Raw genomic sequence first — 25,241 nt, forward strand, 5'->3', positions numbered from 1 at the left:
CCCTGAATCTGAAACCGGTGCCAGGGAGGAAACCAGCACACATGAAACAAAGAAAGCAAAAAGGGAAGCAATGTGGTGAAAAGAGAGTTTTGTGTTATTTGAAACTGAATGGGTGAAATGCAAAGAGATCACTACACTCAGCTGTGGGCAACTCCCCCGAGAGTGGACACCAGACTTGAGTAGTTACATGACACTTAAATAATTTTAAATGGCCTTAAATGTCCAGGCTACTTTTTAGAAGTTATACACTTTTTCTATAAAAAAAAGTGAATTTTTTGTAGATGTTCTACATTTGATCGTTGACTAAGATTCAGGCAGGTATCAGGCATCTGCTGCTCTAATTAAGCCTCTAACTCTTATCTTATAATTGCCCCAAAAAATAGCTTTTCTCATCTCCATGCATTCATATTGGAAAAAACGTGAAACTGATTTTGCAACTGGAAGAATTCACATCAAGGAGTTGGAACAATTAGGGAAACTTTAGGTACAAGCTGCCGAGTCGCTGATGTCTTCACTCATCATAAATCAGTTAATGAGATTTTATCAGTTTATATTTTATTCTGTTTTGCCACATGACAGCTCGCGTTACGTGGCAACCCCCCCCTCAGGTTTTGATTATTATCGGCACCATTTGTGTTCCAGAATGTCGGGAGAAGCTCAGAGGGAGAAGGAGCGTGATGGGGGGGCGAGCCGAAGACTTCCTTTGTCTAGAGATTGTAACTCGGAGCTGAGAGCGTAGAGGGATTACAGACTGTTCAGTACGTAAACCAGAAAAAAGGGAGGAATAATAAAAACTGGGCAGAAAATGGCACGTACAGTGAACCCGCAGACTTGGCGTCAAAGTGATAATTGCTCAATGAATGATCCCTCCTTTCATTTTTTAAATGTGTTTTCCTTCCAGCCCTGTCATCGCAGGAGCTGTAGTAAATTCCTCTGTTTCCCAGGATTGTTCTGCATCGGAGAAACGCCGGCGTGTGTTTCTCTGGCTCCGCAGCCAAAGTGGAACTCTCCCTCGTCCGATTATTTCCATGGAGCCCGCGCATGACATCATCCCGTTCACCAACCTCTTCCTCTTTTACTGTAGTTCCACCGTGAGCTGTTACTCATGAAAGGTTTTTACGATCCCGCCCCAGAGGGACTGAGGGACGGACACATGAGCAATAAACATGCAGTGAGATGTAATAATTATCAACATTGAAAGTTTTATCGCTGCTGGATTTACTTTGAGTGTAATGTCTTGAGAGAATAGAGGCTTTGCCAGTGGCCCATTACGACTCTTGTAACTTTTAACATCACCACTAAGTTTCGGCTGAAGTGCCTGGAAATTCACAAAAAAGGCTACACACACACAAAAGACATGACAATGCACATAGGGCTGTGGCTCAGGGGTAAGAGCGGTTGTCCTCTCACCAGAAGGTCGATTCAAATGGCGTGTGCGTGAGACGGCTGAGGGAAGAGGGCACGGAGGGGCAGGGGAGGATGGGGGACGTCTCTGAATGGAGATGTGGTGGTTAAGGGATTTAGTTTCAGTATTAAATTAGAAAATGATTGCAGCCTTCCAGATTTCCATTCCCGCCACAGTTGGCCACTCTGATTTGAATTGAGGGTGTTAACTTTTTATACCATGATTTAAATGCCCCAAAATGGTTGACTCTTAAGTTAGCATTAGCCAAGCAAAGTAAAAGACAGTTTGAAAGACTAGGTGGCATTATGAGCCATATTCAACCCATAGATACTGTTTGAATTATAAATTTGGTTAAACAAAAAAAGTTGAAACCAGCAGAAATGTTGTATAGTTCAGTTCACAGCTGACAAAACACATTTAACATTCAGTAATCTATTTAAAGGTTCAGTGTGTAGGATTTAGTGACACCTATAGGTGGAGCTGCATGTTACAGCTGAATACCCTTCACCTGAACCTTCCCTTCCTGCCTGTAGGTAGCCTTCAGGTGTCATACAAATGTAATGGGTTCATTCCAGGGCAATGAAAATACAATTTTTTACTCATGAAAACAACATTGTGATATATTTTCAATTCTATCACCTGCCAAAAAATCAACTTCAACTAAATCTCACACACTGGGCCTTTTTTAATTATCCTCAACATTCACATTAGATGTTTTGATGCCTTAATGACAGAATAAATCTCTCATCCACCAAAAATGCAATTGTGGCCTTTGTTTTCACCCCTCTTCTGTCCCCTGGGGCAGAATAGACTCATTATCAAAATCCAAAACGTGGCTATACCCCCCCCCCCACCCACCACCACCACCCAACTCCCTCGTGTACCCTGGCATGACTCTGGTCTCAATACTCTCCGGTGATAAATAATTTAAATATTCAAATCAGCGCCAGCCACTCATCTCCTCCCCTGTTCCTGGCCAGCACTGCACAGGATGAAAAGAATGCATTAGCCACGAGGGTTTGGGAATGGATTGAAAGTACTGGTGTGTGTGTTTGAGCGAAAATGTTTGTATGTGTGTGTGAGGGGCCAAAGGAATAAATAGTTACATGCAAAGTGTGCGTCTTTGTGTTTGCGGGATTGTGCACATGTGCGACGGTGTGTGTGTGCGTGTGTGTGTGTGAAGCGCTGACGGCTTCATTGAGGCCTGTCGCTGCAGCGCCACAGATAGAGTGGTCTCCCGGAGTGATTGCTCTTACAGAAGGGATGGAGGGGGTTGGGGGGGTCTTTTGTATTCAGCCACCGTATATGGGGCAGGCAGTCTGCGGGGCACTCCATTCACAATCCTCAAAGTACAGGACGGGTTTGGGTCTTTTCAGGGTTTTTTCTTCTTCTTCGGGGGGGGGGGGGGTAAATCGGAGGGCTTTCCATCAGCGGCTGAAAGGAGACATTAGCGGTTGGGGATTTTTTTTTTTTTCGAGGGTCCATTTGGAAAAAGGGGGTTGGTCTTCTTTCACCTGTCCACTGCTTTTGATGAGAAAATTGGCCGCGTCTCAGTGTTTGGGTTTGTGTCTTTTCAATATGCTAATGCACCACTCCACTGCTTCTCTCCCCCCCCCCCCCAGCAGTGATCTCACCACCAGTGATTTTCTCCTTCATGCACTGTGGCTGCCACTGGGGCCTCTTTAAGGGACTGTCAATACACGGAATGTGAAAAAAAAATATATATATATATAAGGGAGCGGGTGACATTTTCTGTGTTTTCTGATTGTGTGAATAAAAGATGTATTGAAATATTTCACTACTAGTTTCTACATTAATCATCGCGCAAATAGGCTCCACTGAGTTATTTTGGGTATATTTTCATATGTTTGTGAGGAGGAAAGCTCAGTTAAATAAAGTGATGTCAAGTTTTCCCACTCACCAAACACTTGAATCAAAATCTAACTATTGTTGTGTGGCTGTTTGCTTATGTTGCCGGGCAGCTGTGAGTCACATCTGATCAAACCACACCCCACAAATAAACATGAATTCTGTGAAACCCTTAAACAATAACTAAGGAGTTTATAAAACTTTAACTTTGATCACTACTGATTAAAGCAGGAGTATTTAACCAACACTTTAACTGAAACCAAATTGATTTAAAGTTCCCTTGGTACACACACGTTCACAGAACATTATGTAAATGCTGTGTTCCGAAGCAATTCCTACCCGCTTGAAAGGAAATCAATTGAACACATATTAACAAATATAAACGGATATTGCATTGTAATACCACCCAACAAAGATAACCGTGTTGTGGTTGCTTCAAATTAAAACACCAGCAAACATGATTACATCCATTAATGAGCTCAAACATGAGACGACAACATGATAGGATTATTTCACTTTTCTAATAAATCCTGCAGTGGACTCACAGCCCACTGGAGTGTATCTGTGTGTGTTTATATCTCTCTGCGGACATCAGTGCAAAAACATGATTGCACGCTCTCCTTTATAAAAAACCCTCTCCGGCCTCTTAATCAAATGCACTAAGTTGTTTATCCAAGACTTCAGCTGCAGTTTCAATCACGTAGGCCCTGGTGATTATTCCCAGAGTCAACTCTCAAGAGGCCGAGCCGGGGAGACATCATCTCTCTCTCTCTCTCTCTCTCTCTCTCTCTCTCTCTCTGCATCTTATAAAAGAGTCTTAATTGCATCCGTGTAAAGTGCAGTTTACAGATTTCCGATGACACACAACTGTACCACACTTCCTGCCTCTACTGCACTCGGACAGAATAAACACACCTTTATAAATGAAAACGGCGATATTAACTGTTTGGCTAAAACAACACACTTGAGTCTGATTTAACTCTAATAAACACGAGCACATAAACTGCATCTCTTAATCATGACGGGCTGAATGACACTTTCTAGCAGAGAGTGTCATCCTGCTCCCCGACGCCAGTAATGAGATGGATCAGCCACTCATCACAAATACAGCACAATAAATGGATTAAGGTCTGGACATTATTTTATGCCACATGTTCCCCCACCTCGTCCATCTTTATACACGGTCCATGCTCCATGCCCCCCCTCGTTCTTATTCCCTTCATTCTCCTCCTCTTTGCTCGTGTCTCTCGTCTGTCTTTATTATCTTCCTTATTATCTGCGCCTGCTTCCTCTGCTCACCAAGCTCTTCGCAAGAAAACTCGCCTGGCTGAGATCTATCACATTTCCATCTCTGAGAGCTAATTAAGTGCACGAACAGAGAGCTGCAGCAGACAGGACTTCTCCTCACACACTGCAGACGTCAACGTGAACACGCCACTGATGCTGCAGCAGTAACAGGAAGACAGATGATTAAGACTGGATGAGGACCAAACTAATTCCTATCAGAGCGGGGGAAGCTGAGGAGGAAGAGAAGCTGCCACTGGATAATTAAAATCTGCATGAATAATCACGTGTGTGCATTTGTATTTACATGGTAGAGAAAAATCAACAGCAAAGCCAAGTGGTAGGTTCGTGTGAGTTTCAGAATGTTCACCGACACTCCTCTCACAAATGTCTCACGTCTGTCATAAGAAATCCAAAATAGCAGAGGGTGTGGGGCTTTACAACACACTGCACAAACAGCAGGACCACAGCACAGAAGAAACCACATTCAAAAACAAGTGACTGAACGGTGGACAGATATGATCTATTTTGATAATCTTGTAATAAATGTTCTCGGACAAGAACCCCAAACATTCTTTCGTTCCTTCATTGTGAGTATTTCATCTGAATCTCTCGGGTTTATGTGCTTTTAGATAAGAGACAATAATTCTCATCATCACTCAACATTTTATAGACTGATTAGTGATTAACCAAGAAAATAACCAGGAGATTAATAAATAATAAGAGGAATCACCCAGCTGAAATCTGATAGGCCCCTGAAGTAATATTTTTTTATATATATTAACTCGTCACTTTAACAGTAATTATGACAATTTCCTACGATTTTTTGAGGCCCCTTTATACAAATTGAGATCCTCCACTGAACCAATCCATAGATAGTTTCTGCTAAACCATAAGAAAGCCTCGACAATGCTTCTAATTGACTTGTCCCGCTATAGTAAAAAATGAAATTCATAATCTACTGACCATGAAAAGAGGCTATTGATTTCAATTTTTCTATCCAACGCACAATGATCTGTATTGGCAGGAGGCGCTCCACCATTTATTGATCCCCCCCTCTCATTAAGATTCAGTCTCACAGTTGCTAGTTGGTGTTAAAGTGTATTAAAGAGTGTGTCAGGGTCCACATCACCTCTGTGTTAATCCAATACTAACAGGATTAGAAAGTGATCATCGAGTGCATAGTTTCTGAGACATGCACGGAGGTCGGGGGTCAAAGAGTAATCTGATTTAAGCCTGAGTGTGTGTGTGTGTGTCTGTGTGGGCTCATACACTGCACTACACAATATGTATACGAGAACTTCCCAGTCCTGATAGTTGGAAGGAAAACAACTGTTCAGTGCTTTTGTTCCCCGTGAACGCCACAGCTGGTTGAGGGGGATAAAAATCCCATAAATTTCACCTCAATGGTCGGTCCAGCCGGGGACATATTGTGCTGCACCACATGAGCCGAGCCAGCACGTGGAGATCTGCTCCTTTATTCTTTCCTTTTTTTTCGGTCACAGAGGTACCTGCCCATCCATCATGGGCTAGGGTTGAACGATCGTGCGTTAAGCCATTATACGCTTTCTGGCTGGGCCTGAGTGATTCATTCATTGGCTTGTTATCAGCCGCCGGTGTGTAGCAGCACGACGCAGGCAATGGGGAGGTGGTGATGAAAGAGTTACGTGGGTAGAGAAGCCAGAACGTTATGAATTCAGGACTTAATGTATTTGTTCCTTCAAAACCTGACCAAGACCGGGAGAGAATGATCCCTGCCCGACCCGAACCCTACAGGCATTCTGTTTTCTTTTGTGTGTCTGAGGTTTTTTCCTGGATATCCACACTTTTGTATTGTTTGTGGGTTTTTTTGTGTCTGTCATTTCAACACACCCACACTCTGATAATTAATTGTCCCGGAAATGTTCCTGCTGTATTGTCACATGGGCATGAAAAGTTACAGAAAATGTCAGGAGCAACTGACTCGGCCTGAAAGCAGCTTCACAGCCAATACCTAAAGACAATGATAAAATATTTCCTCATTTTTTATCAACTAGTATCTGTTTAGTTTGTGTATCTGTAGGCTAAAGGGTCAGGAAGTGAGTATTAAGGGTGTGTTCAAACATCATACGTCAACAACACCACTGGCAGAACAATACACCCTCCACAAGTGGCCCGGCTACTTTCCCACACTCCGTCCCACGCCATAGTGGCACGAATATTAGGGGGGGAGAGGAAAAATACATAAATGTCCAGATAGCATTCATAAAACTCTGACACACTGCCAGTGGACTGCTGTGACAGATTGATGCTGAGCTGTGCAGAGGCTCTTCCCTTTCCCGATGTGTGAGAGTGAATTTAAATTAATTTGGCAGATTCCTATGCCCGGCTCAGACGTAATTATTTGTTTCTTTCCATCATTTCAAATGTGCGACCAGCGATAAACTGATCAGCAGAGCCGGCCACTGAGGACCCTGAGGGAAAAAGAAGGAAAAACCTGGCAAGACTCTCAATTTTTGTATTTTTCATTATAAATGTTAGTAAAAATAAACCTGAGACAGATGTGGATGAAACTCACTTTGTATTCGAAGCACTACCCTACATTTGTTTTTAACTGCTCCTGCTCAGCTCACTGGATCTATCTTTTCATTGATTAAAAATAGCCCTTCCTGCGGCTCCCACCAGTTTTCTCAAGGGTGCAGAATAACCAGTAAGAAGTTTAGGGGGAAAAGAAACAGGCAGTAAAAAGACTCATGCAGGGACTATTGTGAAAGAAACAGCAAATTACACGAAGCTGTCTATTTAAAGACTTGGCAGCAACAGAAAGTAAGATTATTATTTACATGAATCATTGTTGTAAAGAGGGTGTATATGTTGTGTACTATATGTCTATGTGTATAGCTGAGGTTCCTATTTAAATTCCTATGTAAATATAGAAATCTTGCGCAATCACAAATGCCACTGCAATGACCAGAGGTGACCCCATCATGTCGGACTGTCTGTAGAACAAATTCAAAGTGTGCACATGCATGCATACAAATTTAACACACAACAGGTGCCTGTATTTGCTATTTTAAGCATATGAGCTTGTATCTGTACAGTATGTGTTGATTCTAACACACATATCTGAATTTGTATAAATAATAGCAATGCTCCATGAAGAACTGAGGATGATTACAAACATTTTTTATCTTGGACTCACATCAATATCTGACCCAGGCCCAATCAAGTAAAGCGAGTACTGGTGAAATGAACTCCAGTAATCAAAGAGCCACACTTCTGGATACGCTGTTTTAGCTTCATGAACAGAACCAATGGCTTGGCTCAGACCTGATTGAGATAAAGTCCCCTTCACATCCTCTGTCAGTCCCAGCGGCCAATCAGGACAAACTGATTTCTTCCGGGGGGGCTCTGGGCTTCAAAGAGGCAGAATCATTCTGAGCTAAGTGTCGGGAAGTTGGCTGTCTCCCTTTTGTGTCAGGCCACGGACTCGCTTTCATGTCCCCTGTGAAGCTGGTTTCCTGATTAGCAGCGCGGCTAACTCCAAATAGACCAGAGTCGACTCATTGTGGTTGAGGTGAATGTGGCCTGTGCACCCTAACAGACCTGGACCCTGACTTTAAAGATATGCAGGAAAATGAATGAACTAGAAAACCTCCGCCAAGGTTGATTGTTCACTGTATCACCATATTTGCACAAATTTAGATCAGAATAAAATACCATATGAACAGAAACCTAATTCTTTTTTTTTCCAAATACACTTGAGTTGAGGTTACATCTGAGTTTTTTTGCTAAAACTAAGATAAAAGTAATCACACCTCTCTCTTGTCTGTACATTTAGCTAGAGCCCTGAGGCGATTAGCTCATCGTAAGACTGGGAGCAGGTGTACAAAGTTCACAAATGTCGCTAACACTTTTAAGGCTCACTAATGAACGCATTACATCCCATCTGTTTAATCCTCACACAAACAAACAAGAAGTGAATGTAAACAGAAGTGATTTTCCAGGGAATCAGCCGCTACCTGCTACCAGATGTAGCTAAGCTAAATTAGAGGAAAGCTAATCTATGCTAGCAGCGATAGCTTCATGCTTAGTGAAACAAACAAGAGGGTGGCATCAGTCTTTTCATCTTATTCTCAATCAAAAAGCATACACATATTTAAATGAATCAAACCCACCGTCATTAGATGGAATGTATTTTACAAATACATTCTTTGAGTATTTCCGGTGGTTGAAAAAATTACGAACCCAATCAATGAGCGTGTGTCGCCTTCATCTATTTTTCAGCAGATTGATTACAAAGTCTTCATCTTCATCTAAGCGACTGATCGATCCCTTCCCCTTTAGCTGCTGGCACAAAATAGAGGTGATCTGACGACGAGCTGCTGCCGCCTCAGCTGAAAAGGTGACCGGGCCCACCGTGGGGTTTCCCTGAGTGATGGTGTCAATGAGAGGCTGTGATGAATCTTCAGTCTGCACCAGGGCGAGAGCTATGGGAAATCAATGGCTAATAAAACTAAATGCTCCACTCCCCCCCCACACAGTCAGTCAGTGGAAAGTGAAACTCCGTCGAGGGTTTGAGAGTCAAAACTGAAACCTTAAAGATCATATTCAGAAAGACTAATCAAGGTTTTATTTCATACAGATAAAAAACATGAGGCTCATGTTTGCTACTTGTGCTGACGAAAAGAGCCAGTTTCTATCGATTGCCCAGAGTTAAAGACATAAAGCTCTGTCTGGAACTGATTCTAAACTTAAGCCTTTATATTACACCCACAGTGGAATGCTAAGTTGTGCAGCAGCATGTTAAGCCTCCAATCAGAAACTGGTATTTGGAGGAGGTCAAAAACAAAGAACAGTTTCACACCTCCATGAATTGAACACCCCAAAGACCACCAGGAGCTGCTTTGGAATAAGGTTCTCACATATAGATTAGTTTCTCCCTTTTACATTAAGACTGGAGCCCTTAATGTGGAATTTATGGGCATTTTAAAAGTGTCTCACCCAATAAATAAAAAACCCAATGTGCCTGCGGTGGGGTACTGCGCCGAGGAGATTTCAACATGAGAAATACATTTAAATGAGCCAATATCCAGAAGCATGGACTGGAGTTTTTTATTGGGTTTCTAAAATCCGTTTCCTGGCATTGCCACGCACACAGCGCTTATCGGTGAAGCAGTGGCCAACTTTAACACCATCCATCCATCCATCCCATCAGCGGGATCCCAGCCAGTAAACCACCTCTGGCAAAAGAAAATCTCTCTATCCACATTCTTCATCTATTTTGGCCCCAGCAGTTAATTACAGTGTCTGACTGTGGACGGTTAATTAGGGTGGCTTCCTCGACTCGCCTGCATCCACGGTGATAAATGTGATGCTTGATTAATGTTCTGCCTTGGCAAAACAATACATGAGTCACAGCTGTGTACACGCTGGGGATATGATTTAAAATGCCAGACAGATGTTTTGCTCTATCTCAGCTCCGTAGTGCAGTTACAACATTGCTGCTTCTTCTGGAATTCATGCAAAAATATGCTGTTTTACTGCGGTTCTAATTCACTGCTTGTCATTTTTACTATCAAATCATAATATGTGTGTCATATATCATTTGCATGTATGAAGACATAAATAAGTTTCGGGAAATTTGGGAGTTTCCTGGATTTCCTGGAACATAATGACATACAAAAACGATGTTTGGAATGATGAACTGATATGAGTGCTAATAGGGATGTTTTCTTCTCTCCCTATTTTTACCTCATAATCACAACATTCTACACTGTAATTGTTTTTTGGGGGGTTGGAAAATAGGGCAATTCTATGGTGGTTTCACAATCTGCTTCAAAAGTGTGTGATATCAGATGGAAAGCTGTAAATAGTGGTAAATGTTTTTATTAAGTGGTAAATATAAATGCAATATGGCGAGTCTAGCACCAAAGAGGCAACAAAAAAATAGTGTATTATGTAGTTATAGGAATTCATTTTTGGACTATGTGGGTTATGTTTAATTAAGTTAATCCAAACAAATTCTGCTGTCATGCATTAAAACTTAATATTTGGAAAATGTTGCCGTCACAATAAGCTATTTTCTTAGCAAACAATCTGTTGAGGTTACTGTTACAGCTCAGAAAACATGAGTATTCCATTATCTGGTGTGTGAGCATGTCTCTTTGTTGCACCAGGTATAATTCCCTTACCTCTTTAATTCACTCTGTCTTCTGCCTATACAATCAATTCAGCTGGCCTAGTTCCAGACAAGCAGCGGGTGCTGGCACAGTGACCTATTAAAAAAAAGTCCACTTCTACCGAACTAAAATTTCATGACGATCGATCTGACCCTTCCGCACTTGAATACAGATGAGGGACTCCCACACTGGGGACAAGTACAGTGTTGTACATTCAAATTTCTCTACAGGGAATATTCGATTGTCAGTGGGTTCACTTTTCACCTCAGTCAAGCAGGATGGTTTGCTTTTGTACGTCGCTCATATAGTCAAAGCAACAGGTGGGGACACAAAGCATCAACAATGTCCTACAATGCACACGTTAGAGTTGCAAATTCACTTTATTCACTGGAATCAACAACATGGGCAACCTTGGCAATGCCTAGACGGATCCATTGTTCCTTCTGTCTGGTGTCCCTCAAAAATATATATTTCATAAACCTGAAAACAAACCAAGCACTGGATTGTGGTCCTCACTAGACACTCCTACCACTAAGTATCCCACAGGAGTCTGGAGTAAGGATAATTACAGCTAAAGGCCGACCAAATGCAGATATGAGGAGTCCATGTTTTGCGCTACAGGTCTGTTCCGTGGAGCCCAAATTACTGCTCCAACTTCAGAGGCACCTTTGAGAAACCAGATCATTTCTGATCTTCCTGCGAAGTTTATAATGAGGCCAACTTTAATTGCTGATGACAAATCACAGAGCCAGCGGAGGATCTGAGTGCTGCAGTGCTGCCAAGGGAGCAGCTGGAGAAACAAAGCCGCATTCTGTTTCTGCTCAAAAGCCTTCTGTCTCCGGTTTAACAAAAAAACACTTTAATGCTCCACCAGAATTGGCTCGTAATCTGATCACAAATAAAAAAATGCCGCTATTTTGAGGATGTGGAGGATGTGTATGTAAAGGTTGGCTGCAAGTGGTACAGAAAACACAACACCCTGCGATGTCACAGTTCTGGAGCGGTTAGGATCCTCTGTGCTTTGACAGCGTTCAGTGGTCAGATTCACATGCAGCAGCAGTAATGGCCAAGTATGCCACACTAACAGAGCGTACGGCACTGTAACCAATCCAGAATAGGCCTGCCTTTCTCCTGCCGTGACCAGTTGTCACATTCCAGCATTAGCCGAAGAGAAATGGCAGCTATAGAGGAGAACCACGGAGGGCAACCCTGACCAAATCTGTCTTCTTTTCAAGGATTCGTGCTAATTATCTAAGATCTTTTCAAATTCTGATCTGTGATCTGTTGAACATGGCTGGTACAACGAAAACCATTTGCCTCGGCTCGACTCGCACATTGGAACCAATGAAGTCGTCCCAGAAGTGCAAACCCCATCCACTTGACCCCCAAACTTAGGACAAAGCAAAAGTTGGCTAAAGTGATTCAAAGGTGCTTTGAGTTGAACCACGTTTTCATTCAACTCTGAGAAACCTCAGCAACGCAAACTACATGAATGGTGAACATAAATAATTATTGCGTATGAATTATGAGACCGACAGAGTCCAGTACAATAACAAAGGATGTCGAATGCACGTCCCCCACAGGAGGCTTCATATAATCCAAGTTTGTCCAACTATCAGCGTGGCTTCCAAAATATATGGTCCTGTTTTAAAATTTAGCAGGAAACCCCATTATGAATCCATAAAATGCATCGTATAACATCATAAAAGTGGCATATTCCTTTCTGAGATGGACTGGAGGGACAAGAAGACATGATGTCATGCTGCAACACCATGACATTCACATTGGAGGACTTGGTTACATGTGTTTGTAGCCAAGTTGTCCTTTGTCATTTAATATATCCATATAAATCGCATTTATAGAAAGTGACGATCGAAAGAGCATGGACCCTTCCCTCTCGCTGCCACAGTTGAAAGGACTCACATGAGGGTTTGCTTAGTCAAACAGTTTGATACCAGTTAGCCAAATCCGCCTGCCAACACCTCGAGAAATATCCATTTATCTCACAGCACCACATTAGTTTAGCCTGCTCTTGTCAGCTTCTCCAGGATTACCCAACCCCAGCTTTAAGTTAGCCTTTGTGCTAAACGTCTCGAGCTAGCTTCATATTTACCGTACAGACATCAGAGAGGCATAAATCTTCGTCTAACCTCCTGCAACAAAAACCAGTGAGTGTTTTCCCCACACGTCGACCTTTGACTTCTCGAGCACTGCAAGCAAAACAATCGTGTGCAAACACACTAGGAAACCATTTCAAAAGAAAACAAATGAGAAGGAGTGCAGGAGGACGGGTCAATTCGTTTCCCAGACAAACATCTTGTCTATGTCACATGGTATGTTTCTTCTGCTGATAGCACTGACACAAAAATGCTGTGTAGATTAAATTGTCGTTCAGCCGCCTCAGTAATGGATGGACTGGAAGAATTGTCACTGAAAATGGGGGGGGGGGGGGGGGGGTTGCACAAATCTGCAACCGGACATTACCTTAGGATGTTGGATCAGTTCAGTTTCACATGAAAAATGGGTGTTTGCCTCCGTTATTGAATTCCTTTTTAGGCAGCGGGCAACCAATCACAGTATCGACACAATCCCAGCTCCCTGCAGCATGTTTGAAAACGTGCCACAGAGCTCCCTTCAAACTGGTTGTATTCTTATCAAAAGCAAAACATGAATAATTCTGCATCCTTCCACCAAAAGATGAGAACGATATATTGAAAGGGCAACCTGTGAAGGAGACAAAGCTGCAATACATAACAAGTCTGCCAACAAATGCATCAAAAATAAATTAAAGAGCTGTCATAGCATTTTTCCTTGACCATTGATCCATGAATATCAAAAAACGATGGTGAGAAACAAATTATATTCCGTAGAAAGATAAGTACACCGGCTGGTTTATCTCGTGCTGAGTGCGGCGGGAAAACAGCCAATATCAAGTGCAGGTTCCTTCCATTTATCAAGGCTGATTTCCAGTGTGGGTCGGTTGCAATGAAAACGGCCACGTTTACTAAAACAGCAATTCACTCTTAAACTCCGGGTACCTGCAATAACATGCCGCTGCATGACTCCACTGAGCAAAAATGAGGAGTATTGAACAGTGCTTTAAAGGGCACTGTATCAAAATGGGAGAACCGACCCTGCCTAGATAAATAAGGAGGATCGTTAACAAGACGGATGATGTGCTTTTTTGGTCCTCCGTGCAGATTAATGACATTCCGACGGAGCCAAATCGGAATGAATCGGTGTTGCGATTGGCCAGAAAACGATGTACCACGAAAACCAAAAACCTGCGGCTGCTCGGTTAAACAGGAAATTACAAACCACTTTCCATCTCAGCGCAGCTTAGCATCAAGCCGTGCAGATTCCCTCCTTTAGAACAGAGCGACGTTTGTTTTCCAACTGCAATTTCCACCTCCTTCTGTTTCAAACTGTCTCTAATAATCGCCTTCCTCTCCCTTGTTAATGTCAACGCCACTATAGATCCTTCTATGGTGCCACAATGCGAAAAAAACCTCCAAACAACACATCAGCACTGAGACTTCTACACTTCCTCTAGCTGCGCTATCTACTGTGGTTCTCCGGTTATAGACGCTTATCAGGCGGGAACAGGAAGAGGATAGAGGCTATCTCCCTCTGCAGAGTAAATAAAGAAGATGGGGATGAAATGAGAATATGGTTTATGGCATCTAAGCGTATTAAACCAGAAAGAGTGAATATGGGCAGATAACAATATGACACTTTTACATTTTATACATGCACGATATACCTGATTTTGAGGTCCCACAGCTCCCAGTATAATCACTTCACTCCTCCGATAATACAATAGCAAACACCATCACTGTAACCCTTGAGTGGAGCTAGTCATCTGATCCCACCTGAACCTTAAATCCCTCGAGCCCTCACACAAACCCCCTCAATCTCCCCCGCGCAGGATTTTATGAGGTGAGAAGCACAAACCGATTTCCCCCCCACACACACACACACACCGGGCCCACTTCTGACCCACAAAGCATTATGCATATTGGTATACTCTACAGGAGTAGGCTGAGGTATCCGTGCATGAAGGTGGGATGAATTATTTTATTTTTTTCAGTGCTCAGCGAGGGTTCAGCGACGAGGTTGACGATCTAAGGGTTTTCTATTGGTTTTATGAAGCGCCTGGTTCTTTGGAATATAATGAAAGCACAGCACACTCTCATACATCCCATGCTGAGATGAATGGGGTTTAATCACATTCTCACCTAATTTTTCAAATTAGAGGTATTTATCAAACTAAAAAAAGCAAAAAAATGTCCTTGTTTTATCTTCAGCAGCAATTTATTCAAACTCAGTAAAATGCATGAAGCTTGAAGGGGAGAAAAAAACCTAAGGTGATGATAACGTCTGTCAGCTTAAAATATTAGCGGAGCTCAAACAGCCGCTATCTGCATATTTCATGTGTAGCTGTCACTGACGTTTTCATTTGCCAAAGTTTTGGTCTGGTAAGCATTAGCAAGACTGAAGGATTTGTTCAATAGTTTGTTTCATTGAAAAGACGCTAAGCTAGTCTTTTCAGGATGCTAAGCTAAGCATGTGAGCCGTTCACAGACAAATCGGTGTCTGTGTTTGTGTTTGTATGAAAACCTTTATTTTAGCAATGCAGAAAAGACTTTGCATAAAAAGTTTTGTTTATTTTCTTAATTCAAGTTCTATGTATTTCTGCTTTTTTTTTGATTTATCGTCTTTATGGCTAAATTGTAAAATATGAAACATCCATTACATTTCTTTGTCATGAGGGTTTGATAAGGAAATCTTAGGAATCCTTGCATATTTGTGTTTAATAGATATATATATATATATATATATATATATATATATATATATTGGCTGATATATCGGTATAGGCATTACCTCCGGAACATCCATACTGGTCTGACTCTGATGGTATCAATCTTCTCAGCTACTTCATTGGAGGAAAAAAAAGATAATAAGTTTATTTTCCAACATGTCAAACTATTTCTTTGGGGTCAGTCGAAGCAAACACGTGAAGATTTCATGTCAGATGTTGCCGACATGACCTCAACCCCTTTCAGCTTCCACCTAAAAACCATTTCCACTGACTTGGAAAAGATTCTGCATGCGCCGCTCAAAGATCATAAAAACCAAAGCCTGCAGAGCCGAGCCGTCTCCCTCCACCTGATCATTTACACTGTCAACTACTTACAGCTGCACCATCACCGGGGGAAGGCTCCTCATGCACAAACAGACTCCTCCGCATTCTGAGAAACTGCCTGATGGGAGTCAGAACTGACTTTAAAGCGGTTTTCTCCATCAGAGCTGATGCCGGCTGTGGTGAAATACCATGGCTTTGTCAAGTGAAGCAAAAAAAAAACAACACACATTGGATTTTCTGCTCTGACAGCTGTTCTGGGCTGCAGACAAGAAACTTCAAAGTCACTGAAAGACGATACTCGCCGGCTATTGATTACCAAAAGTAGAAAGGGTAACTGCTTGAGATTTGTGTGATCCCCCGGCTCGGGTTGGGTTTTACATTACGCCCTGACTGCTCTAAGTTGTTAGAGAGGTCCACCTTGTAGTTTGAAGAGGGAAAGTGGACGCCGGCCTCTAAGTGTAATCCAACGCCACAAAAAGGAGCTTTGCTTACAGAGTGTTCTGAAGTAGAAATCAAACCCTGTGCTGCTCAACACAATTATGAAGGGTCTCAAATGGAGACGAGCGCGAGAAACACACATGACGTTGGCTGGATAAGAAACTACTACTTATCTGTGGCTCTGAGGGATTTCATCCTCCCAATTCCAGCACGGGTGTTACGTGACAGATGTGCGGCTTTGGCATGTATGCCGTCCAGGGCGCTGGCGAACCTGTGCGTGGATACTAGTGTTTAGGGATCCCCATATGGTGAGTATACAGGGAGGGTCGTAGGACTGAGGTTGCGCGGCCAGGACTTGGCAGACGAGCGGGTTGAATGTGGCCTACAAAGCATAAGGGCCGGCCAAGGGTTAGCAACGGCCTCAACCGACCTTGTATGGAGGACAATGACGGACAACCCCAAATAATAAACAAAACAGTTTCTTCCATGTTTGTCTACAGGGTCTTGAGGCAACAGTTCTATGAACTATAGCATTTATGTGTCATCTGTCATAAATCTGTCAAACTAAGGAAAACCCAAAAGCTTCAAACTAGGTCAACAGGTCCTTTAAAGCAATCTGCTATGAAATACACACACTCAAAAATATCAGTCTACCCTTCAATATTCAAATTTGTATCATCATTGTGATCCGTCCAGTTGTGTTTACACGGACAGGGGTGATCACATAACCTCTAGTCGTGACTAGGCAGAAATCTGTGGGTAATTAACACAGCACACAAAATCAGGGGTTAGATTTGTAACTATGTTAATCTAACCCTTGTTTGGAAAGTTTTCTGAAGATCTGATTATTTCGAAACGTTCAAAAGCTCAACGAAAAAACTACTGGAGTAAGTCCAATGATGCCTCGAAATAAAAAACAAGATCAGGGTCACTATTTCGGAGGAAACCTCAACTCCTCAACATCATGTTCTTTGGTCAAAAAGTTTGAGTTGGCATATTTTGGAAGTGTACATGAAGGGGATTCAGCCTGTTATGGCAATAAATTCCCCAAAAACGTTTCTGTCAAACTGCCTCGCTACCCTTTCATTATAAAGAACAAGCCATGCAAGCGGCTGCGTTTGCCAGACGACTGTTTTTCCTGCCCCCTTTACGGATTGCAAAAGCTGGAGCGCATCCCAGCACATGAACTTTAGCATTGAACTGGACTCCAATATAAAGATGAAGAGAAATTCTACTTCTCCCAGTTCAACACGGGTCGCAAGCTCCTGACATCTGCAGTGTTGATCTCTATGTGCTGACGTCGAAGAGACGTTTTGAAAGACTTCTGATTTGTCTTTGTTTTTTTTAAACTTATTTGTATATAAATAGATTTTGTTACTTCTGTTGCATTTGATATTTTGATCTTTTACTGGTTTCCCTCCTTTGGGATTGTCTGCACCGGCCCTAATGTGTATAAAGTCGCTGTGCTCTCCTCTGTCAGTTCGTCTGTGCTTCACTTTTGCTTTTTTGTTTTCTGTAGTTTATTTATGAGTTTGAACCTCTACTTTGCTTCTTTTCCTGCCTGTCTAATCGAATTGCAAACACCATACTTGCCTTGCTGCTAAATCTGCTATTGGCTCTCCCAAAAAAAATCCCTCCCCTTTAAATGTTTAAAAATATGCAAGTGCAAACAATAGTCACACATCACTCGAGGAGATTTTTTCCACCACCAACCCTTTTGCCTCTGTTCCTCCCCGACAACATACAATGTACGCAAATCCAATCCAGGCCTCCTACCTCAAAACCGTCTCCAATTACTATTCATAAGCATTTTTCACATCAGTTATTGTCAACACGTTGTTTAATTTTTCAATTTCTGCTTGTGTTTGGATGATGTCACTCATTTCTAAAACACATACAGTGAAAATTCCTCCTGACAGGCACGAGCCGCACGCAGCCCGGGCGGAGACACTCTGCTCACTCGCCTCATTAGCCCACTTCTTCCCTCAATATTTATCTCCTCCGAGCACACAGAGTAACTTAAACAGCCTCAGCACAAACTAGGGCAGGTTTTTGGATAATTATTCCACGAGAGGCTCAGGAATTGCTGGCAACGTTTGCTCGAGTGGGCCCAAACCTTTCCCAGCTTGTCGTGGGAGCACCGACACATTCAAATAAACTGATTATGAGCTGCAACAATAACAGAATCAGAGATAACAAGGTTCCTTTCGTTGGAACGTGATTAAATACAATCATCAATTATTATAAGTGATGTTTTTGAAGCTTGTGGATGGTTGGTCCGGTAATGATACCCTTTGAATTAACAGTTGAGGAACATTATGAAGTGTGTATTGATTTTCAGTCAAACTGTCATGTACCACAGACGTGGTCCGTGTTGAGCTGCAGGGAGGAGTAACTTACAGAAATAAATTGTGTCAAATATTTAAACTGACTTTTTCTTAATTTCCCTTTAACCCTCTGTTACTTTGACCTTTCGGGGGGTCGGCCTGCCTTACAACCAGAGAGTTGATAGCGGGCTTCGACAGCTGTGCTCACTTCAGCCTGGTCCAGGAACTGTTAGCTTGATGCGAGGGAGCCCATTAAATCAGAGGAAAAAAATACTATAGTGACTCTATAGTAATTTATGTTTCAGCTTTCATAAATAACCAGCCTATAGTCAGGATGCATTGCTGTGAAAACAGTTGTGTGTGTTACCAGAGCAAAGTAACATTATTAGCTAACTTTACCGATAGGTCAAGAGGGCACGCGATCAAGATGAAAGTGATCGCCCTCTGCTGGATCCCAGGGTGAACTACTTCAGACAATCCCTCATTTTATCAGATTCAAGTCCAATATTTTTGTATTGACTTTGTATCTGTGTCAAAGTTTCAATAAATTTTTTGAATGAGTAATACGTGATGAGAAACTGATTGCTACCTTCCCAGCACCGGTCATGGAACAATACAACTATGTAGCTAGGGGCAAAAACACTGCAGAAAAACTGGCCTCCTGCTTTACAGTTCAATTTACTGCTCTCTTATCGGAGTGGCTGTTGACACAAGCATACGATCGCTCCTGACACAACAAAGCTCCTTATGAACGGAGCATACGTCCACATACTACATACAGATGTCTTTGTGGGATATAGAGGTCCATGTTTTTAACGCTCTCTGGGGCATTGTCACACGTGTGCTCCAAGGGGTTAAAGAGTGATTAGCACTTCAATTCGAAGCCGTACGGTTTGAACTAGGATGAAAGGGCCCTTCCTAAAGACAATGCCACATTGATGCATTTATGGGTTAACCTCAGAAACCACACCAGAGAAGTAACACATGTTGAAACCAGCAGACGCAGCGATCCTCGACTTCATTGCACCGCTTCTCTTCAGTCACTGATTAGTTATTTGTGTGGCACATTTCTAATTGTTTAAACCCATGTTTGTGATAAAGATTTTCAGCTTCGCCGATATTTTAGATACAGAAAGTCACGGTGTTTGTACAGGGAATGTGCCAGTCGGTAAGAACCCAAGTTTCACCAAACCCACAGACCCTCTCCCAGAAATTAAATTGTTTAGCTCTTTTGAAACAAAGAGTGAAGACGTTTTCACTTCAATCCCCAAAGGGACCATAATGCATTTCTGAGAGGAGCAGAGGAATCCACTTAGGACGCATTTCATTTCACAAGGTCTTTTTTCCATTTCGGTGTGGACTGAATGGTGTCCTTGTCTTCCCGCTGAAGACATCCATTACCGAGTTGATTTGTCAAAAGCATTCTGTTAAAAATCAATATCATTGAAATGTCCAAATCATGCGAAGCCTCATTTGTTAACCTGTCGAGAGCTTTGATGGGTAGTCATCGGAGAGTTCGGAGGTTAGATCGAATATATTTTCCAATCCATGACCACAGTTCCACAGCAATCAATCCAACTGCCTATACAAACACATCAACACTGTGTAAATAAATGTAGGGCCTTTGGCAAAACCCAAGAAAGGCCTGGCTGTAAACCAGAAGATCACATCTTGCTCCCCCCCCCCCCACACTACAAATCTGAAATGTCCTGGCTCGCATGCTCTCCCAGCTCCTGTAAAACTCGGTCATTTCACACGCGCAGGCTTTTCGCTGGGATTACCATTGGCCAGAAGAGTGCTTGGCCAGGCCCGGAGCAGTGCCCCGGAAAAACACTTGACATGATTGAAAAAGCAGAACGCAGGCCGCCGGAACATCCCCACAAATTGGAGTGCACGGACGCCGACGAGTTATCTGCATCTTGTCTCGTACGATAGGAGGCGCATGTGACGCGCAACGAGAATTTGATTACAGGGTAAAAGGTCAGATAAGATTGTCCGAGTTCACAGAAAGAGACAAAAGTGGGGGGGGGGAACAAATTTGTCTACATCCAAGGCCGTCTTCTCAGACATCTCCGGAGCGGGAGGATTAGTGTGGGGCGCTCCTCCTCTTCCATCCCTCTCTTGCTTTAACCTTGCGCTCATAACTCTTTTCTAATCCCCGAAGGAAGAGACCGGGAGCACACAGCTCTTGACCCCGAGCGGGGACGGCGTTTGATGAACGACCACGGAAGGTCAGACCCTCTGATTGGTATTCACACACGAGCGCGCTGAACCAAAAAACCCAAGTATCTGTACCCCCCCGCCCCCCCCAGGAGTGTAAATGACCATGGTGACTTTGATAGATACCCGGTGTCGGCGGATCCTGAACTTTCACTGAGGGGATGGAGTGCGAGCGTGGGGTCGAGGCTGGCCGACCACTGCCCCGGGTGATCTGTCACCAAACAGCGTTCTGACAACCTCGCAGTGTCACGGCCGCATGTACGAGGCTGATGGATGAATAACCGGTGGGCGCTTCATGGAGCCACGAGGCGAGCTGTGATGTAACTGGAGACCAAGGCTCTTTCTTCAATGCATCTCGTCCTCCATCACCTCCACACACACACACACGTGGGGTTACAGATGGATGTTGGAAAGTGGGGATGGGGCTCTCTGACCTTTTGAAGTGTCTGGAGATGCTTACCAGACTGAGCTTTGGACAAACGGGAGGCGAACTGTTCACCGTCTTTAAACCTCAGGAGAAATCCATCGCATGGCTTAAATATCAAAAAAATGTACTTTGTGATTTAATAGTAGATAAGAGAAGAACTGTTAATATCACCTCTGACAGGGCTTGAACCGCTTATGCCCATATACAGGAAAGAAGATGTGAACATTTCCTCTTTTTAAAAGAGAAATTGCTGAAATTGTTTACAGGGAGTAAGGGCGATTATTCTCACAAGCATAGTTAGAAAGAATAGAAGCTTAAAACAGAGAATCCACTAATTCAACTTATATTCCTCCAAAAAAATGCCAAAAAGTACAAAGCAAATTCAGAAAATTATAAAAAAAAATTATCTTTGTGTTTTTGGACTGGATAAGAAATTGAAGAAACCTGTGTAGCTGGCTGGTCGTTTTATAAAGTAAATGATTATTTTAATCAAATAATAAAGGGATGGTTAGAATAATTGTAGTCGTATATTTATCTTGTGATCCCCTCAGGCTGGTTTTAGGGATTTCTCTGGAGGGTCACAACCCCGCAGGCTGCTCATTATGAATACAGCACATTCGCAGAAGTCGATATTAGCAACTAAATTGTGTTTTTATTAAAACAGACTCAGATGTTTGTTGTTAAAGGCGTCATGTTTGATCCCCCTCTCCCTTTCCCCTTCCTGCTGTACACCTCTGTGCACCAGGGCAGCAGAGGATTCATCTGAATGTCCCTCCACAGCGTGGTCGTGTGTTGACATGTTTATTCAGCTGTTTGCCAAAATTAAAACTCCCAGTTTAAATTAGCTGGGTTCCCTCGGGGACTGGGTGGGTTGGGGAGGAGGGGAGGCTGCATTGTTATAACAAGCAGGGAGTGATGTCTCTTCTTCCACAACACAAAGAGCATGTGAGGCGCTTTCGTGCGCGCAGCAGGCGCTTGGACCCGGGCTGCACGACACGTTGGAGCCGTGGACATGAAGCGTGTGCAGGTGTGGACAGGAAACCATGTGGCCTTGCACGCGCACGGTACGAACAGTGGATGGGTGCATGCAATGAAATGTGGAGTGAAGCATTGTGAGGATAATCGGGAAGCTGTGCAAGTTGCAGGACCCCCCCCCCCCCCCCCCCCCCCCCTAACACACGCACCTCTCAGCACACTCCACTCCCGTCTTTCGCTGTCTTTGTGCACCCTGCAAATATAAGCTCTGATTTATCATAAGGCTCAACGGACAAAAGCACATGCAAACCAGCGAGCACCGCGTCCCCCCCCTCCTCCTCCTTCTCCTCATCATCATCATCATCTTCCTCATCCCTCCTCCTCCTCCTCCACCTCCTCCGCTTCTAACCAGAGCGGGTGACATGTGGAGGAGCGGAGGCTGACGGCGCTGCGGACCCCATCGTACCTGTCATCGTAGCAGAAATCCGCGTCCAGCGTGTTCACATAGAGACCCACTGCCACGGCCGTGCACGCCAGCTCCGTGATCATCTCTCCGGAGCAGGGTGGGAGAGGAGCTGGGGTAGAAAACGACAGGAATCAGGTCCCTTCCTCCGTCCTCCTCCGTCCTCCTCTTCCCTCTCTCAAGTCGTATTGTGCTCTCAATTCAGCTCTCCGAGGTGGCTTCTTCTCCCCATGACGCAAAGTGTGCCAAAGTTTGCCATATTCCTCCTAACCCATGGTGCTGAGGCTCGGGGCTGCTGCCGGGGTGCGGAGCCGTCTGTCTCCGGCTGTGGCTCGGAGCTGTGTGCGCATTCCTGTGTCCTCCTCCTGCTCCTCCGGCTCGGTGTGCGCATCTCTGGGCTCGGTTACCGGAGAGAGCCGGGTGGGGAGACGCGTGCGGTTTTCAGGGGAGGCCGCGCATGCGCACCGCGGAGAACAAGGTGGAGGGAGCTGGAGATAAAGTGACACTGCACTCCATGCTCATTGGAGAACTGAGGTGTGGGTTGTGGAGCAGGAAGTCAGGAACGAGAGTGTGACTGCTGCCAGGGGGACGTTTTAAATCTTCCTTTAAAATAAATCATTATGTAATTAATGTGTAATAAGAGATTTCCTAAGGTACTGGATATAAATGCAGGGACTAAAATGTGCCTTTAACGATTTATGTTAACCTCTGACATATCAGTTTAGATTTGTTTAAACATGTTTGAGGTGTTCAGGTCGAGGAGCAAACCAACAACAGATTGTAAAGTGTAAAAATTATAATTTTCACTTTCACAAATTCCTAAAATCTCAGAGAACATCCTAAGAAGTTCTTTGTTTCTTTCTGTTTTGCCTCTTTGTCCGGCTCCTCGCCATCATGTAATGACTTCTTTCTTGGAACACGTCCTTCCAAGGTTTGAGGAAATGCCTTCAGGTTTGTTTACTCCTGCTGACAAATTTAGAAATAAACAAACCTGCAACCAAGCAGCAGACCGGGGTGAGAACATAACCTCCCTGGTGGAGCCAATAACAGTTAAAAGTGAACAGGAACAAACCCAAAGAAAAGTAAAAACCTCCAAAAACAATAATATATATATATATGTATATAATTAATACTATAAAAAGCAATGTCTTAAGACTATGCCATTCAAATGAAACTAAAAACCGAAAGTTATTCCAGCCTTATTTAAACATTCTCTGTTATACTTGAGGGAAGACGTTTCATTGGAATCCCAGTAAAAACAATGAATAAATGATTAAATACATAATAAGTGACCAATCAATCATAAGTGACCAAACAGAAGGAGATCATGAATACAAGCAGCCCAAATGAGTTTTCTGCGTCAGGTGTCTAGGCCCTGCTTCAGAGACGGGGTGAGGAGCCTCTTATCAGGGTTCCTCTTGGGTGCTTTCCATTAGAACTGGGAGGAGACCCGTTTGGCATCCTTATCCTTATATATCCTTATTCTCATCTAGGAAAGGGGGAAGAAAATGAATGGATGGATGCATAACATCATCTATGACTTCCCTATGCAGACACTTTGGTATCACACATGATCGTATCTTAGCTTTGTCTCCACTGAGCTATGACGCAGACCCTGGTGTAAGATATACAATGACTTCTGCTGCGGCAGGTACCACATTATCTCCTTCCAACCCCCCAAATTAAAAGTATTGATTTATTCACCATTCACCAACCCCCCTGTCTCCATGAGGAGGCCTAACTGAGAGAGGAGGTGTGATGGATGCGTACGGGTATCGGTCAGGGGAATCCAAACAGATGGAGAGGGAGGTGTAGGGGAGTAAGGCCATCAGCTGCCGATGGGGGAGACAGTGACAGAGCACCGCGGGCCGGGGTTCGGGAGCCATTTGTATCAGCGACCCTGATTCCGAACAAGACTTGACCCTGACCCCCCAGCGGAACCTGTTGGACTATTTAGAAAAGACAGGCTGCTCTGGGGTTTTTTTTTATCCCTGAGACTTATGTCGAGGTGCTTCCTCCTCTGCAGCATCCATCAGCGCTGAGAGACGACAAACGAGGGTCCCCTTGTTTGGGCCGGAAGAAGAAACTGACCCGCTGATAAACGATCCGCGAGACAACCCTCGGAACACGGCCTTCTTGGAGTTGCTTTTGTCGTCTGTGCACGGCAAACACACGCATGCAAACACACACATGCAAACACACACGTGCAAACACACACACATGCAGCCACCAGGCCCATACGAGACGAGCACCGTGCCCTCGTGCTGCCCCGTGGGGGGGGGGGGGGGGGGGGGGGGGGGAGACAAGGGGAGCTCTGTCCTGCAGCAGCCAGCGCAAGTGATTAAGGGATTAGCCACAGAAAAGCAGGAGAAATATTCCTGCAGTGTAAACAGGTCCACGCTCGGCAAAACAAACACGTCACCGGGGAAGAAGTGTTTACTCGCTGTGAGTGATTGTGGACGGGCATATAGTGAGTCTATCGCTCGCTCTATAGGCGTAAACTTGGGACGGCTCAACGTAAAA

At 43.7% G+C, this 25,241-nt stretch overlaps 1 protein-coding gene across 1 annotated transcript in view; it reads right to left on the reverse strand.

Annotated features, from left to right (window-relative positions):
* The window catches only part of tmtc2a (transmembrane O-mannosyltransferase targeting cadherins 2a), a 48,590-nt gene extending 25,521 nt beyond the window's left edge, over window positions 1-23,069 (reverse strand). Inside the window, exon 1 of the mRNA XM_062383363.1 lies at window positions 22,722-23,069. Coding sequence (XP_062239347.1) covers window positions 22,722-22,804 — 83 coding nt within the window. The 5' untranslated portion in view covers window positions 22,805-23,069. The remainder of the gene's footprint in view (window positions 1-22,721) is intronic.
* Between the last annotated feature and the right edge of the window lie 2,172 nt (window positions 23,070-25,241).

The sequence above is a fragment of the Platichthys flesus genome, chromosome 23, assembly GCF_949316205.1.
Source record: "Platichthys flesus chromosome 23, fPlaFle2.1, whole genome shotgun sequence".
Lineage (NCBI taxonomy): Eukaryota > Metazoa > Chordata > Actinopteri > Pleuronectiformes > Pleuronectidae > Platichthys > Platichthys flesus.